The sequence below is a fragment of the Quercus lobata genome, chromosome 9, assembly GCF_001633185.2.
Source record: "Quercus lobata isolate SW786 chromosome 9, ValleyOak3.0 Primary Assembly, whole genome shotgun sequence".
In the NCBI taxonomy this organism is placed as follows: domain Eukaryota; kingdom Viridiplantae; phylum Streptophyta; class Magnoliopsida; order Fagales; family Fagaceae; genus Quercus; species Quercus lobata.
The window spans coordinates 10,561,801-10,578,682 of record NC_044912.1 but is presented as its reverse complement, the minus strand read 5'-3'; the positions used below and the strand labels follow the sequence as shown (position 1 = coordinate 10,578,682).

Below are 16,882 nucleotides of genomic sequence, written 5' to 3'. Positions count from 1 at the left end.
ACAATATTTCACAACATTTCCATAACAAATCTTAAGAGGTAGATTGTTATTGGCTGTTATTAGTGGGTAAAAAAGTAATTTTAAGTAGTGGATTCAAATTAGAATCAATAACAACTTACTCCCTATAATTTGTTATGAAAATGTTATGAAAATATTGTGGATATAGCATTTCTCATATATTATTCAACCCATTCAATAGGCTTTCGAGAAACAAGATATTGATCAAATCTGGTTTCATGGTACAAGAACTTGCCAAGTTGCAACAGAAAATCAGCTCTCTATAATCTATCACACACACTGCATACAAGTTTGAATTTAAGTTATTAAATGCAATTTTTTAACAAATTCATCATTAGAATACATTATCTTCTTATACTACATATGCATGCAAAATATCAAGATGATAAAAGATTAATAATTATGTCATCTATAAATTTTTAGATTTTTAAGCTTTTGACTTTAAAATTATGTACAAAACATGACTTTATAAATCAAAAGGTAAATAGCATCCAATTGACATGAAATTTATTACATATGTAAGAACATATGTAATCCAACAATGGTATTTTCAAAATATTAATATAATAAGAAGTGATTAAATGAAGTAACATTAAAAAAAAAGTATACTAAACTGGAGGGAAGCACCCACCTTTGGCTCATGAAATGCCCAAGAACTCTGTACCATTGTCTACTAAACTATCTTTGGCTTGCAGAAAAGATCTGATGTTGGTATTCAGTATGGTCATGCATGAGCTTTATATGAAATTTAACTGCCACAGTATTATGCAGCTAACAAAAACCAAAACCAAAAAAAAAAAAAAAAAAAAAAAAAATCTGGACCATTTCAGATCCATCAATAGCCAAAGAAGCAATTTCTGCAATTTCCAACAGGTTTACAAAATATTTTTAAAAAAAAAACCTCACCTAAAAGGGGTGTATCCAGCACTATCCACATCCTAAATCTTAGCTTTCTCAAGCATCAGTTACGCATCAGCTTCCTTGACTACCCTGCCAGCACCACTATCTATCATCATGTTTGTCATCATGTTTGGTTTGCTCACCATCTTTTACTACCATCTCTTCTTGTTTATCTGTTGAAGCAATCTCCACCATCTCATCTAAATCTATTATTGGTGTACTCTTTAATATTTCTTCCTCAAGTTTTCCACAATTCTCCTTTGCAGGCTCCTCATTAGCTTCTGTCAAAACCTGGAGGAGTTCCAAAGGGGTAGCTGCAGGATCCAACTCCCTACAACCCTTCGGAGCGTTATGAGCTTCTTGGCCCGTAAGCAAGTAATTAGGGACCTGATGAGAAAAACGAAACATTTCTTCTTTGGAAATCCTCCTAACTTCCTTGGGGTCCATGTGCTTATTAAACACTGTCCTGAAACCAGCAACCTTGATAAGGGGGACAACAGACACACCTTGTTCCACATTAAAGTCATCAAGCACTTCCACCATGTCATATTTGTGTATCACATCATCTGACGTATGCTCATTCCAATCCGGGGACCAGTTTCTATAAAGAGCCCAAACTTCCCCCTTTCTAGGATATATGCATATGACCCCACGAGTGCCTTTTGTCCATGCAACCTTGTGAGAGAAAGAATTTAATGTTTCAGTAGTTTCCTGTTTGCCAATCCTGAAATCCCCACAAGTTTTAGAAAAACCGGAACCTATCCAGTCTAGTGGGCCCAATTCACGGTTACTTCTTGAGTTAAGCCAACTAATCCGCATCTTAAATGGCTTTAAAGAGATCACCTTGTGAACTCGAGCATAGTAACGAGGCATACCATCATCATTATCATACGCAGCCCAGACCTGGTCATCCCCAAAGGATCTTTCAGTTCTGTCCAGGTCAAAATTGTGAAAATCAGGATCTGGAACATTGATTATCATTGGTGCAACAGCCCCTTGAACTGTATTATTGTCCGTATTGTTAGACAGAGACTTCTTTTTTTGCCATCTATTGTTGGTAACATCTGACTCACAATCCTTGTGCAAATCATGTGTGTCACCATTCACCACACCCGGTTGTTTCTTAGTCTCTTTGTCTTTCACCTTCTGTTTCTCTTTGTTCGCAGCCTTTGCTTCAGTTAGTGAGCTCCATTCTTTAAGTTTCTTGCGGATTTCAATCTGAGCCTTCCCCATCAGCATGTGTTTTATTTCAACTATTGATAATTCTCTCACACTGTTAGCCTTATTAAACATACCAGAAATAGTCCTTTCTGTTCCAAAATTACCCTTTGCTGGTTCAGATACACCTCCCAAGACAGCTCGTCCATTTCCCATGTGACCTCCATAACCATCAATACAATTATCATCTGGTTTTCTCTTCTTCAAGGAATTACCCATTCCCTGATACATATGACTCCTCCCCCATTCGGTAGTGGCCGACTGTGCTTCCTCACGTTCTCTCTTCACTTTCTCACTAGCCTGCTGAACCACAGATGCAGCTTGAGCAGCTGCAGAAGCTGATGTAACAGTGCAACCAATATTAGGTGCTGTGGGGAAAGGTCTCCAGGTGTAATTTGTGTTATTGAATGAATTGATACCTGCAGAACCCCCAGGTCCTGAATTTTGAGCAACTGAGGAATTTCTTGCAGTGCTATAAGGGTCATTACTTGCAGCACGATGTCTTGAATTCTGATGCTGTTGGCGAGAAGAGCAATTGGAAGACTTGAAAACATTTGGAGGTGGAGGCTTCTCTAAAGCCATAAAGGCCTGATGGCAATTAGGACAAAGCAGAGTGTGATTTAAATACACCCTGAGATACTCATAATGCGTCTTGCATCGATTGCAAATAGTCCAGAAAGTATCTGCTTTGACCTGTGAAGGAGGCGGAATGGAGGTGGGACCAACCCGAGTATTGCTATGGGGATTCCTTGTAGTTGAAGCAACATTATGAAAGCCATTCGCTCTGGGTGGCACTGATGGACCACTCCGGTGTGAAACTTTCTGCTGCTGGGATCCTTTCAAATTCCTCTTCTGGTTATATGCTAGTCTCTGAACCCTATCAGATAACAAACTCCAGGCCTCAGAAACCAACTTAAATGCACCTTCTGCACCTAAGCACTTGTTTTTATCAGGATGAAGAACAAGAGCTAGCTTCCTATATTGTTTCCTCACAGTCTCTTCGTCAGCCATGGGATTTACACCAAGTACACCATACCAATCCACTTCCCCACTTATTTTATTTTCGGCAGCGATATAAACATCAAGTGTGGTCAACATTTGGGGGAGCCCATCAAGCCCAGGATACAAATTTTGGGCTTTCAAAGCAAATTTCTTTGCACCTGAATAATTTTTTTCGGTCAACTTCCTCTCAGCAATTTCTTTAGACCTGACTGCCTCATCTTTATTGCACTCCATAACACTTTCTTCTTCAGCTAGCAACTATATAACCAACAACCACGAGTATCAAATTCTAAAACCTGGCACTCTTTTGCTTAAGATAGTACCTTCATAGATATAAACCTGACCAAAAAAAAGAAATAAAAAGTATAGCATTGTCATATTTAATAAAGAAACCAAGATATATTTTTTTTTTTTTTTTGGATAGGTAAGAAAACAAGATATTCATATTAACTCTTGACCAACAGTATTTGAATGCAGCATTTGAAATCCTTTCAAAAAGAATAATCGGATACAGATCTCATTATTTTTAATTAGACTTTGAGGTCCATGAAATTTAATGTTTTGAATCCCAAGAAAAGCTTACCATTTTGAGCAGGGAGATAAGTACAAATATTCTTCTCATTCAAGTAGATGACGTAGTGATACAAGTTTGTAAAATTCAAATATTTAAATGAAAATTTTGAGTAAGCCACAAACCACACTATCCTTCCTCAATGACAATTTTCCCTTTGACTTCTTGACAGAATTAAGCACTTCTTATTAGACCTCTATATCCTTCCTCAAGGTGAACTTGGGTTCAAGACCATAGCAGTTTATTGGTTAGGTTTTTCTTATTGGGGGGATAAGTGTTTATTGGTTAAATTTTCCCTTTTTTTTTTTATAGGTAATAAGAATTTTATTGATAAGAAAAGAACAATGTGTTTACAGTTGTAAACTCACCCACATATAAATCATTAATGCAATAAATCTAATACAGCCCATCCTGGAAAGTTGGACCAGGATACAGCAAGGTCAATCTCTCTCCTTGTTTTTTTTAATGAGTAAAAAATATATAATTAGAAAGGGAGAAGGGAATGGCACATATATAGATGTGAACAGGCCCAATTCAAAGAATGCAAATCACAAGGAAATCCAATAAAATCTATATAAGACATCGAAGGGATGCTGCCTAGTGCATGCATCAAATCTCTCTTGTATACTAAGCATTTTCAACTCAACTCAACTAAACAGTAGCCACAACTAATTCAGGTCAGCTATTTGGAATCTTGGATCCCTTAACCACTCAGCTATATCTATGGTCATGTCCCCAATTACCCCCAATCCACATCATATTTTGCCTCCCTTTTACTCTTTTTGCTCGTTGAACTTTAATATGATCATTCTTTCTTATGGGACTATTTGTAGGCCTCCGTTGTACCACCTCAAATAGTCTCCCTTCATTTTATCCTCAATGATGCGAACCCCACAAATTCATCTCACTACAGTCATTTTAAGGGCATGTTGCTTCTTGATTGTCAAACAGTCTGACCCATAAAACATAGATGGCCTTATGAGAATTCCATAAATTTTTTCCCTTTAGTTTCACATGGATCCTGTGATAACTAGAACCCAAATGCACCTCCCAATTTCATCCACCTTCCCTTAGTTCTATAAGAAACATCCTCATCAGTCTTCCATCAGTCTTCCCATCTATATGTATAATCAAACCAAGTTATAAAAAAATGACCATGTTTCATATCTCGACCATACTGCTTGTATTTTCAAATTAATTATAGTAAATTGAAGGTAAGTGCCTTATGTATGATAACTTACCAAAGGGAACTTCAAGAAAAAAAAAATCATGCAAATATCACACCTATCAATCCTCACAAAAATAGATATGAAAAAATCACAAATCTAAAAAATTTGGTAATCATTGCTACAAATAAATAATATAAGGGGCAAAGAGAACCCCCTTTTTTGTAGAAATGAAAAAATAAAGTAGCATTTCATGACATTTGTACCCTGTTTTTATAAGTACAATAACAACAACGACGACGACAACAACAACAACAAAAGCCTTAGGCCCAAAATTTTGAGGTCAGCTATAGATCCTCAATAGATTAACTAGATTAGCTAAGGTATGTAATCTTTTCCTCCATTCTATTCTATTTGAAGTCATACACTCCGTTACTTCTTTAATTGACATGTCATTTTTTTATTAATTCTACTAATGTTATTTTTGGTCTTCCTTTTTGTTTTCTCAACTTGGATCAACTTACTCTTTCTTACCCGTGCATTAGTCACTCTAACATGAATAAATCATCTCAAGCGAATCTCCCTCAACTTTTCATCAATAGGGGCTACCCCTATCTTTAAGCAGATTTCCTCATTTCAAATCCTATCTTTCCTTGTATTTCCACTCATCCATCTTAACATTCTCATCTCAACTACACTCATTTTATGAGTATGTTTCTTCTTAACAGCCCATCTCCATTCCATTTTTATAAGTAACAAAGAAATTTATCAAAGAAAGGAAAGCTCAAATGGTGAGCTTTGAGCTAAATGAGTTACAAGATACCCCCAAGCATAGAACAACATTCATATAAAAGACACTAGAAGATAGAATTGATCTCAATGATAGATCTCTCAACTCCTTTGAAAGTTTGGTTGTTCTACTCCCTCAAAATCACCCACAGAAGACAATGATGAGCCACATTCCACATAATGCCACCCATATAACCCTTTCCAGCAAGACTAGACATCTATCATCCTTTTTGCATACCCAATGCACCCCAAAAGTCACACAAAAAAGGACCACAAATCAGGAGCAACTGAGAAAAAGCAAGAGATGGTCTGCAAATTCACCACTAACCTTGTACATAAAACAGCAATTGATCAGAACTATAATCCACTTAATAAGTTTGTCTATAGTCCATGTCTATCCAAAGCAACCATCCTCATAAAAAAGGCCACATTCTTAGGCACTTTGCCACTCCAAATACTATTCCACAGGAAATGTTTTCTACTAGCCTTTTCAAAAAGTATTTACACCCTCGACTTTTAGGTGTTTCTAATCTTGGCAGGATTCTTCTTTGCCAAGTCTGAAATCTCAACTAAAAAGGAAAAACAAAATGAACACTAAAAACTCTCCCCTGGACAAGTGCTAACAAGGGGGAAAGAACAAATGAAAATAAACTATGTCTTTGGAAATCCAAGTTTCATGTGCTTAACAATAGCCATGAACCATATGACCAAGTGTTAATAATCTGCATCAAATTTTAAACACTCACTTTCTGCTAATAGTACCTTATATCATCCACCTCCACAATGTCTTCTATAGAAGATAATCTGATAATTCATTGTTGACATGTGCGTGCCCTTGAATTCAGTTAGGCTTTACAATTCTATTTGTATAAGGATTCCCCAACAATGCTGATTTATTTTCACTTATAGAAGTCCCTAATGCCAACTCTAATCATCTATTTATACCAGGCCAAACTTTAGTTTTGAAGAGCCTTTGTAATCTCCTATTTTCTTAGTGAAACTTTCTCCTCATTGCCATCTATGGATGTAGGCAATTTGCCGAACCACATAAATTATTGTGTTCTCTATGTATGTGCTTGTTGATTTGTTATTGTATTCACTGTGATTGGTTTAAATCTTGGGAGCGTCATTGCACAAAATACATTAAAGATCACAACAGTCCAATAGACTAAAATATCCAGTCGAAGAAAGGTTCCATGGTGTAGTGGTTAGCAATCTGGACTTTGAATCCAGCGACCTGGATTCGACTCCAAGTGGGACCTATTTCACTTTACTCATTATTTTTACTTATCAAAAAAAAAAGGACCAAAATGTCCAATCTCCAACACATCAAAACTTAAAATGGCAACAGTAACCCAAAATTCAATCTAAATTATGAGAGAATATGAAAAAATTAATTCATTCATACAAATACACAAAACGACCCTTCTAGTTTTATAGGCACATACACAAATCTATCATCATTGCAGGATTTTTCTCAATCTTTGTTATATTTAGAATTGGATCACAAATCCAGTCAGAAAATAAAGATTAATAAATCAGCTCACTACCTTAGTCCTATAAACTCAATACTCAATCCTCAACTCCAAAAAGTTTTTGAAATTACAACCAAAAAAAAAAACCCAGATAAGACTGAGAATCATATCAAAAAACAACTAAATAATTATTTTATACAGAATTATAGCAACCATGCAAAATGCTCACAAAATGTACCAAATCAAATCTCACTTTTTTCTCTTCACCATTTTACTTTCCCACACACCCTTTTCAACGTACTCCCCAAAACCACACAAAACCGAAGAGTAAAGAAACAAAGCTAAAAAGCATTTCACAGACTCAATTCACCAACTTCAAAGACTCAAACTTTTTTTTTCCAAAATTGAACAAAAAAATGTTGGCCATGGATCTACAGGAGCAGAGGATTCAGAATACTCTTAACGGTCAAATTTCAGTTACACAATTTGAATTCCAATCATTGAATGCTTTTCAAAAAAACTGAAAACCCTAGATTCTGTGATATTCTCAGACAGTACACACAAATTTAAAAGCCAAAAAAGATGTGTTCTTTGAGGCAAAAATGGAAAAACAGAGAGTTTAGTAAATACCCATTTGGAGAAAGTACCTGTCTTGAAGAAATTTTGAATCTGAGAAGACCATCAACCATGCAGAGTCACCCATTTGTCAAAACCGGTTGAGAACATGGGAGAGTGAAAGGAATTCTCAAATGCCCAAATAACTTTTTTTTTGTTTTTTAATAAATAATAATATTAATAATAACAACAATAAATAGAAAAATAAAGTAAGTATGGGTTTGGTTTAATATTTTTTTTTTGGTTAACCCTAATGAAGTTTATTTTATGTAGTGTTGAATCTAAATGCTTAACTAGGGTTAAATTTTAACTCTGGGATTGAATTTGAGGATGCTAAAAATTGTGAAGCATTCAAGGTTAATTTTTTTACGAAATTGAATTGATAAATTTTTTTTTTCCTTTTTGAAGAATTATATTTTTTGAATTTTTAAGATTTTTTTATTAAAATAATAATACAATACTCATGTAGGGCCTTTAAAAATATATTCCAATCAAAGAATGTTTAGAGACACATCTAATGTCATAATTTTTATCACAACTCTAAAATTATCTATTATAAATTGTAAAGAAAAATAATTAATCCATGTAAAAATGCCAATTCACCATTCACCTAAAAAAACCACTTGATTAAGTTATAGAAAATTGTGGGGGTCGTAGAAGAACCGTTTTAAATATATTTGTCATGGTTATATTGTGCAGGTATATGAGCCAAAAAAACCACTTGAGTAAGTTATATAATTTTTCATTTTTAGTACGTGTATACTGTTCTGATACTATATTTTTTAAAAAAAAATTGATAATAAGAATGTTTGTTTTGTATAGATGTGAAATAATAGTATGAATTAAAAAATTATGTGAAATGAAAAATTATATATTTGCAAATATTATGATTGATGATTAATGTAATCAAAATAAATATTAAGTTGTATTTTAGAGTTCTTGAAATTTGTAAAAATAAAACTTTAGTCTGGGTAGGATTATAATTTTTTTGAAACTAGATAATTATCTCATATAATATAGTTTTAACTAAATTAAACCGTCTCAATAATTAATAAGACAATTAAAATTTAGTTGGGGTGGAATTTTTAATTTCTTGAAACTTAAGTAATAGAATTTTATCTAAATTAAACTATTATAATCATTAATAGAATAAAGTAATTTAATTTAATGATTAATGAGAGTATAGTTGCTTATTATAAAGATAAGATAATTATTTGGGGCAATCATGATACGAATTCTAAGTCTTAATAACTTCTGCAGCTTAAACTTTTACCCAAAAAAATAAAAGATGCGTGCTCAGAGGCTAGTTATAGTATATGATATATCAAAAATTTCTAGTTATCTCAACTGGTAAAGATTTCATTAAAAAAAAAAATAAATAAGAGGTAAAGTCTCTGATAGTTGAATAAAATATCTAGGGTTTAATCTCCACCTATATGAAAAAATCAATTGATGTCTTGATCTGATGATAAAAAGCTATCATTATCATCTTTGTCTGATGATAATGTCTTTAATGATAGCTCTTTATCATCAAAATTGAAAGTCATTGGTTAAAATTATCTCAAAAAATATATATATCTCAATTGAATAGGAAACTACGTAATTAATTCAATATTTTAATGAATGTGCCAAAAAGAAAGAATTTCTCAAAGAGTAATTATTCAATATTTTGAGAATAATGTTCCTCCGTGCACATAATAGTGAATATCATTAATTAAATTTAACATGAAATGCACAATTCATAACAATTAATAAGATACATTAATTTAATAACAAATAAAAAATAATGAATATGTTATCTTATTTGTGGGTTTTCTTACATTAAAATATCACTTAATATACATATGGGTTTCTCGGATGTACTGATTTATAACCTTTGGCTTTTACACAGCATCCATTAGAGTCTCACATCAAAAGAATATTCCCCCACTTTCTGCCTTATAAGCTTTGAAGCGAAGGAATAGCGGACCATCAGTCTCCAAAGGATGTTATGTAAGAAGTGAAGGACTCCAAAGGATGCTGTGTAAAAGCCAAAGGCTATAAATCAGTACATCCAAGGAACCCACAATACACATAATTAATTTTAAATATTTCATATTTGTCTCAAATACCATATTATATTCACATGCACATGCACATATTTGTAAATTACTTTACCAGTAGAGTCAAATCTTAACTCTGCCAATGATTTGGGTTACTCGATTTGAATTTAAAAATAGATGAAAAATGGGTTTAATTAAGATACATTAATTTAATAACAAATAAAAAATAATGAATATGTTATCTTTTTTGTGGGTTTTCTACATTAAAATATCACTTAATATACACATAAATAATTTTAAATATTTCATATTTGTCTCAAATGCTATATTATATTCACATGCACATGCACATATTTGTAAATTACTTTTATCAGTAGAGTCAAATCCTAACTCTGCCAATGATTTGGGTTACTCAATTTGAATTTATAAATAGATGCAAAATGGGTTTAATTAAGATACATTAATTTAATAACAAATAAAAAATAATGAATATGTTATCTTTTTTTTGTGGGTTTTCTACATTAAAATATCACTTAATATACACATAAATAATTTTAAATATTTCATATTTGCCTCAAATACCATATTATATTCACATGCACATGCACATATTTGTAAATTACTTTTACCAATAGAGTCAAATTCTAACTCTGCCAATGATTTGGGTTACTTGATTTGAATTTATAAATAGGTGCAAAATGGGTTTAATTAAGATACATTAATTTAATAAAAAATAATGAATATGTTATCTTTTTTGTGGGTTTTCTCACATTAAAATATCACTTAATATACACATAAATAATTTTAAATATTTCATATTTGTCTCAAATACCATATTATATTCACATGCACGTGCACATATTTGTAAATTACTTTTACCAGTAGAGTCAAATCCTAACTCTGCCAATGATTTGAGTTACTCGATTTGAATTTATAAATAGGTCCAAAATGGGTTTAATTAAGAGTGAAACTATTCTTCATTGTGCAAGACTGAATGATTCTTAAAATATATATAATATTTGACCAAAAGTAAAATATATATATAAATATATAATAAAATAAAATTGTGCAAGACTGAATAGCTCACTCAATCAAAAATCAAGGCTCGCTTGTGCAAAATTGAAATTTCGATAGAAAGTTTTGCCGGTCTTTGTTCAAGGATATTACAAATATTATTATATAAATTTTACAAATTGATATGTAACCATGGTAACCTATCAAAAAATAAATTCAAATATTAATTTATTATGTTATTAAAGTATATTTATCATATTCATTGTAACATTATAACATTTTGTTGTAAAATTTGTAATAATTAAATTTTGGCAATTTTCTTTTTATATTTATGAAAAATTTTAAGTCTTAATTTATGTTATAAACCTTAAGTTTTTTTTTTTTATTCCATAAAATTGGAAAAATACTGTGAAGGACATGTAACTTTCGTTCACTTTCTAATTACTTTCTCATTCTTTACCAGACTTCACAGTTCACACCGCTAACCGCTTAAACTTTTCAGAAGTGACAGTGTTGCACTTGCGCACTTGGACCACTCGTAAACAAAAAACCAAAACCTGTTCTTCCATATTCATAATCATAACCAAAAACAAATTAAACCCAAGAAACAAAGAGAGAAAGAAAGTAAAAGCAGCCATTGAGTTCTTCTCCTTCATTGCTTTGCTTTTGTTCTGAGAAACAAAGAAACAAGTACAGTCCAGAACAGAACTTTCGATAATATTTCCAACCCCAAACCCATTTTTCACTGAGCTGGTACATTCTCTCTCTTGACTGTGTTCAGTTCGATGTGTGCCTGTGTTTAGTTGCTTATATAATTAAAAAAGCTTGGGAAAAGAAAGTAAAAGATCTTTTTTTTTTTTTTTTTTTGTTTCTTGGGAACCAAACCATTGGTTATGAAGTTCTTCCTAGAGTCTTTATTAATGGGTTGTGTTTAGTTGCTTGCTATCTGTATGAAGTTCTTTGATTTTTTTTTTTTTTTAAAGTTATTGTTGAATTTTCTTATTTACAATAAGAAAAGGAAAAGAAAAATCACATTTCCTGGCAAGACAAATCTTGGTTTTAATTTTTGTTATTTTATTTTATTATTTCTTGTTTAATTTTAGATGGGAGCATGAGGTATGAAGTTATGTTATTCACAATGAGATTATCCTTACAACTTTAAATTTTGAGGAATAAGATTCGTAAATTTAGTGTTTTTATTATTATTATTTTATTGTTTGATATGCTATTGTCATGACTAGGCTGATAAAGTTGCAGTTTGTGACTTTGTGCGATGCAAAAAAATTTTAAAATATTTTTCTTGGTTAGCCAGTGTGACTTGGCATAGAAACTTCACAGTTTTGTTCTTCGAGCTACCCAATTGAATTCAAAGCTTTTGGGGTCGTTTGGTATCTCATGGAAAATGAATGGGTCCAATTTGTGTTTTGCATTGCATTGGAAGGTGTAATATTGTACATCATCATCAAGAATGGTGCATAGATGAGAGTGCAATTCATTAATACAGGTGATGGTTTAGGATTAATTGCAGGTTGTCTTATGTAAATGCTGCCATTTTAATAATTGTTTTATTCATAGCAATGGGCAGTTGACTTCTAGTGCTGTGTAAAGCATGAGAAAGTATATCATGTTTCAGTAATATCATCTCAATATCTGTTTGGGTATTTTCTATCTAATAAATAAATGACACATGTATCAAAAAATCACATCAAACTACTCCAATAAATTAATCACAATCTTCTATACTATCTAGAAGATAAATTAGTCATTTATTGAAGTAGTCTGATGTGGTATTTTGAAATAGGTGTCACTCATTTATTGGATAAGAAATACTAAAACAGATGCTGAGTTGGTATTACCGAAACATAGTATACTTTCTCATAAAGCACAGTGCAACCATTCATTTTTGTTGTGAAATTCAATTCACTTTTAAGGCATCCCTTTATATTTCACTTATCTCCCCCCGCCCCCCCAAAAAAAAAGGGAGTCCCTTCGTATTGCATTACTTGCCCATGTGAATATTTCTATCAGTTAATTTAATTGGCAGCCAAGAAGAGATCAACTGCAAACATATCGGATTTTAAATTAGTTCCTCTGAAAATAGAAGGGATATTTTCTTGGGGTATATTTTTGAGTGCTTTGATGATAGGCCCAAAGAAGTAATAGCGGTTCCTGCCCAACTTTCACAATGATAATTTTGATTCCATGTCACCCATTTTGCTTATTTACCAATTCCAGTGGATGGTGTTTTCTAATTAATAATCCATATTTGAAATCTCAGATAGGAAAATATGTTACTCTTTTGGTATATGTTGCTATTATGTGGTAAAGCCTGTTAGAGACTTTGTGCTCTTTAATTTCTCTCACAAAAGAAGGGAAAGAAAACGTCATGTTCTTTAGATTGTTCAACTTTCCATTCTTTATGTTTCATAAGTAGTGTTTTTGGGATTGTCAATTTTACTAATATATTTTTCTTTTTAATCCACACATATTAATATGTGTGGATTAAAAAGAAAAATATATTATGTATAGCCAACAATATTTGGCACTGATGCTTAGTTGAGTTGAGTAGCTTTCTGTGTAAGGTAATATGTGTGTGTTCTGACAATCCTTATGTTCATGGTGTCTATTCTTGGACAATTTGGTTGAATGGCATAATTCATCATCTTTTTTCTAATATTTCAGGTAACAATTGACTTGCTGTGAGATTGTAAGTTTTTGTCATCGAATTATTTAGTCCTGGTTATACATCCTGGGCAGCTTCAAGGAGGATCAAGAAACAAGACATAAAGAAGCAATCCCGATGCTTTGAAGTGAAATGAGCACGTTAAAGGTTTTATTACCCTTATCTTAGAATTAGTAGAAGATATTCAGTTCTAGATTAATCAAGTGGGTAACGATCCCTATATTGGGTCTTTGGAACTAAGACTTTTACTTTCAGACTGATGTTTATCTGTTATTTAGAAAATAATAAATGATATGAAAACCTGTTTTTTAGCCATAAGACAAGCTATGTTACTTAGTAAGCTAGCTGCTACTATTATTGTTTTTAAGGCAATTGTGCAATTGGCTTGTGGTGAAATCACACTGTGGCAGGAGTGCAGTAATTGTTATACAGATTTTTAGTGACTTGTAAAGCAGAAGGTTGGATGAAGTTGACTTGGTTTCTTGTTTTATAACCTGTGGCTTTTGGCATTGTTCAAACCTCTCTCCGGGAGTCACTTTTCTAAAGCTTTGGTAGCTAAACCAATTGAAATTTTGAAACTATCTTACTACCTTCTTTTTTTCATCACTAAATGAATGGGGTTTTCACAAGGTGAGATGTGGTTATCTTTGTCTAAAGCTTTGCATAAATTGTTTTGTTCCCAGCTGTGCAAGTTGTCATGCTATTAAATTATAGATTACTTTTTTGTATTTCCAACCTCAAAGCCTTCAGATGACTCTCGATATAGCACAAGATGGTCGTTGGGTACTTAATACATGTCATTAATTGGTTTTTCATCTGTTCAAAGTGATAAGAAACTTTTATAATTTTTAGAAAATAAAATTTCATGAATCTTATGTTGGAGAAAGCGGCAGATTATTTCATTGCAAGAAAGAGACGCAAAATTGGTGCAGTACTGCAGTGTCTAAATAAGATTGTAGATTTAATTTTTAGGATTCTAGGAAACTTGTTTTTATCTTCATTCTTCGCTGCAAAATGTCATCGTAATCATTTATGCATGATGTTAGGTTTTGTTAAGGATTATATTCCTAATTATTGTTGCTTATTATTACAATAACTTTGGTTTCACTTACTTTTGGTTAATCTAGAGGACAACTTAGTCAAACTTGTTTTAGCTTGTTTTAAACACTACCAGTGTAGGATTTCTTTTGTTAATATTAAGGGGAATGTTAGATTGCAAATCCCATCATTTGCAAGGTCAATTCCAACCCCCAAATTGTATTATATAACTTTATTTGCATTAACTAACAAGATATATGATACGGAGCTTTTGATCGACTTCCAAGATTCAATGAATGTATAAACCTTTATTTTTATATGATCTCTTCCATTGATGCTGATGGTCTTTTCCTTGTTTCAGCTGAGGATTTCATAATGTATGCTGACCCTGGCTCTCAGCTGAGGAAAAAAAACCTTAGTTGAAGCAAACTCTTCTACATTTGAGCCTTTCAGTGAGGATTAGGTGGGATTAATGTCAAAGTACTACATTTCCTGTCATCATTTAGATAAGGTACTTGGCTAGCGTCTGACTAATGAATCAATGTAAATTTTGAGGCTTAAGTTGTTCAATGCATAAGCCATAAAGTGCATGTCATATGCATAAATTACATGCCTGCATGGTTGTCAAAATCCTGATTTAGATCTTACGATCCTACGATTTTACGATCGCATCTACTCAAAACGATCTAGATCTTTCAAAGATCTTTGCAATCGGTTAGGATCGTATGATTTTGATGATCTCAAACAATCGTGGTTTTGTGCAATCTTTTTTAACTTGACAAAAGGCTCAATTGAATCTAAATGAAAAATAAGATCCTAATAGACCAAGTTTTGCTATTCTAATGTAGAGAGATAGAGTGTCAGTTAGACCCAAATAAAAAATAACTTCTCAATAATGTCACGTTTTGAGATTTTTGGCCTCTTTAAATGATGCTTACAAATGAATATAATAATGTATGGTAATTACATCAAATGAATGCAAATATTTGGTTTTTTTTTTTATAAATGAATGTATAATTTATATGATTATTTAAGATACCAATGTGGGTTTTTTTTTTTTTTTTTCCTCTCAAATAATGTAAGATCTTACAATCCACGATCCTACTTACCTCCTACGATCCTACGTATGATCTCGATTTTGAAAGCCTTGCATGCGTGAATGAGAGTTGAATTGTTGCTCTACACGGTGTCAGTGAAAAACATTTTTTAGAAAAACAGGTGTTCAAAACACACAAAAGTAATGACTTTTGCAGCTGGATGGCCTAGTCAGAAGGGGGGTGTTAGAAATTCTTTCATATAATTCATTGTACTTTAAGAACACTTATAGTCTTATTAGTCTTCTCATTCTTTTTTGTATTTTGTCCCTTTGCATCGCTCTTTGGATATATAAGAGACGCTATACTTTGTAAAGAAGAACAACGAATAATAAAAGCTCTTTCATATTTCCATACTTTCCTCTCTTTTTTTGATGAACAAAAAAAAAAAAAAAAAAAGATATTCCATAGTTTCCTCTTTGTCTGTAACTGGTATCAAAGTAGAATATAAACATGTGTTACATATAGATCGTAAATCTGACAATAGTAGAAGTTGTATTAGTGATAGTATTCACTTATATTTTCACTACCCTGACATTTAGCACATTGAACAAAGGCATGGAGAGAAAAATTCAACCAAAAAAAAAAAAAATCTCCCCACTCAACTCACTTGTGCCACCACAGGGTGATTTTAAGTCTGCTGACACATTCTACGAGACTACCATTGGCATTTGGCACCATTTTACTAAACGACAAGTACATTTTTAGTTAAAAGTAAAAAAGTTAACGACTTGCATGTATTCAGCTAAACAAATATGTAGTAGTCCACTTTGAACGAACTTGCATCATGAACCTTAATACAATTTTTTTTTCTTAAACAACTTCACCCAAATTTCTTCTGCAATCCTTCTCAGAAAACAAAAAACAAAAAAAAACAAAAAAAAAAAAATCTTCTGCAATAGACTCGTAACACATGTTTTTTACCCAAAAAATAAAAGATGAATTGTTAGTAAAAATGCAAAATTTTACTTCCACATTATAGTCCAATACCCTACAACAACTAGCACTCCCTTTCCAATGACAGAAGGGCATATAGTGTAATGGGCACATATATATAAAACGCTCCTTTCACCTTTCACATACAAGAGAGGGCATATGGTGTAACAAACATATTTAACATTCCTCTGATGTAAAAATAGATCTCACGCTTATGGAGTCTACTCCCATGTGAGAAAGAGAGGCATAACATTTGCCAAATACTCAACATCCTTTCTTCCCTTTAACTGGGGTAAAATTCATTTTCTCAAGTATGCCTCA

At 32.3% G+C, this 16,882-nt stretch overlaps 1 protein-coding gene and 1 non-coding gene across 4 annotated transcripts; one reads left to right on the top strand and one right to left on the bottom strand.

Moving 5' to 3' along the window:
* Window positions 1-617: 617 nt before the first annotated feature.
* Window positions 618-7,902, bottom strand: LOC115960172. Of its 3 annotated transcripts, XM_031078931.1 has the most exons (3): window positions 7,787-7,902; window positions 2,556-3,477; window positions 618-2,474 (listed from the first exon to the last, which is right to left on the bottom strand). In XM_031078931.1, the coding sequence occupies exons 2-3, from the start codon at window positions 3,370-3,372 to the stop codon at window positions 1,021-1,023; spliced, it is 2,271 nt and encodes a 756-aa protein (XP_030934791.1). In that variant the 5' UTR covers window positions 3,373-3,477; window positions 7,787-7,902; the 3' UTR covers window positions 618-1,020. The 3 variants fall into 3 exon arrangements, with proteins under 3 accessions (XP_030934791.1, XP_030934790.1, XP_030934789.1); XM_031078930.1 differs by having other exon boundaries at window positions 619-3,477; window positions 7,770-7,902; XM_031078929.1 differs by having other exon boundaries at window positions 619-3,477.
* On the top strand, window positions 6,855-6,926 carry TRNAQ-UUG. Its single transcript has one exon. It is a non-coding gene; the product is annotated as a tRNA-Gln (tRNA).
* Window positions 7,903-16,882: the final 8,980 nt, after the last annotated feature.

What these genes read in the sequence shown, in the direction of transcription:
- LOC115960172 (XM_031078930.1), bottom strand. Translation starts at nt 3,372, where the DNA reads ATGGAGTGCAATAAAGATGAGGCAGTCAGGTCTAAAGAAATTGCTGAG.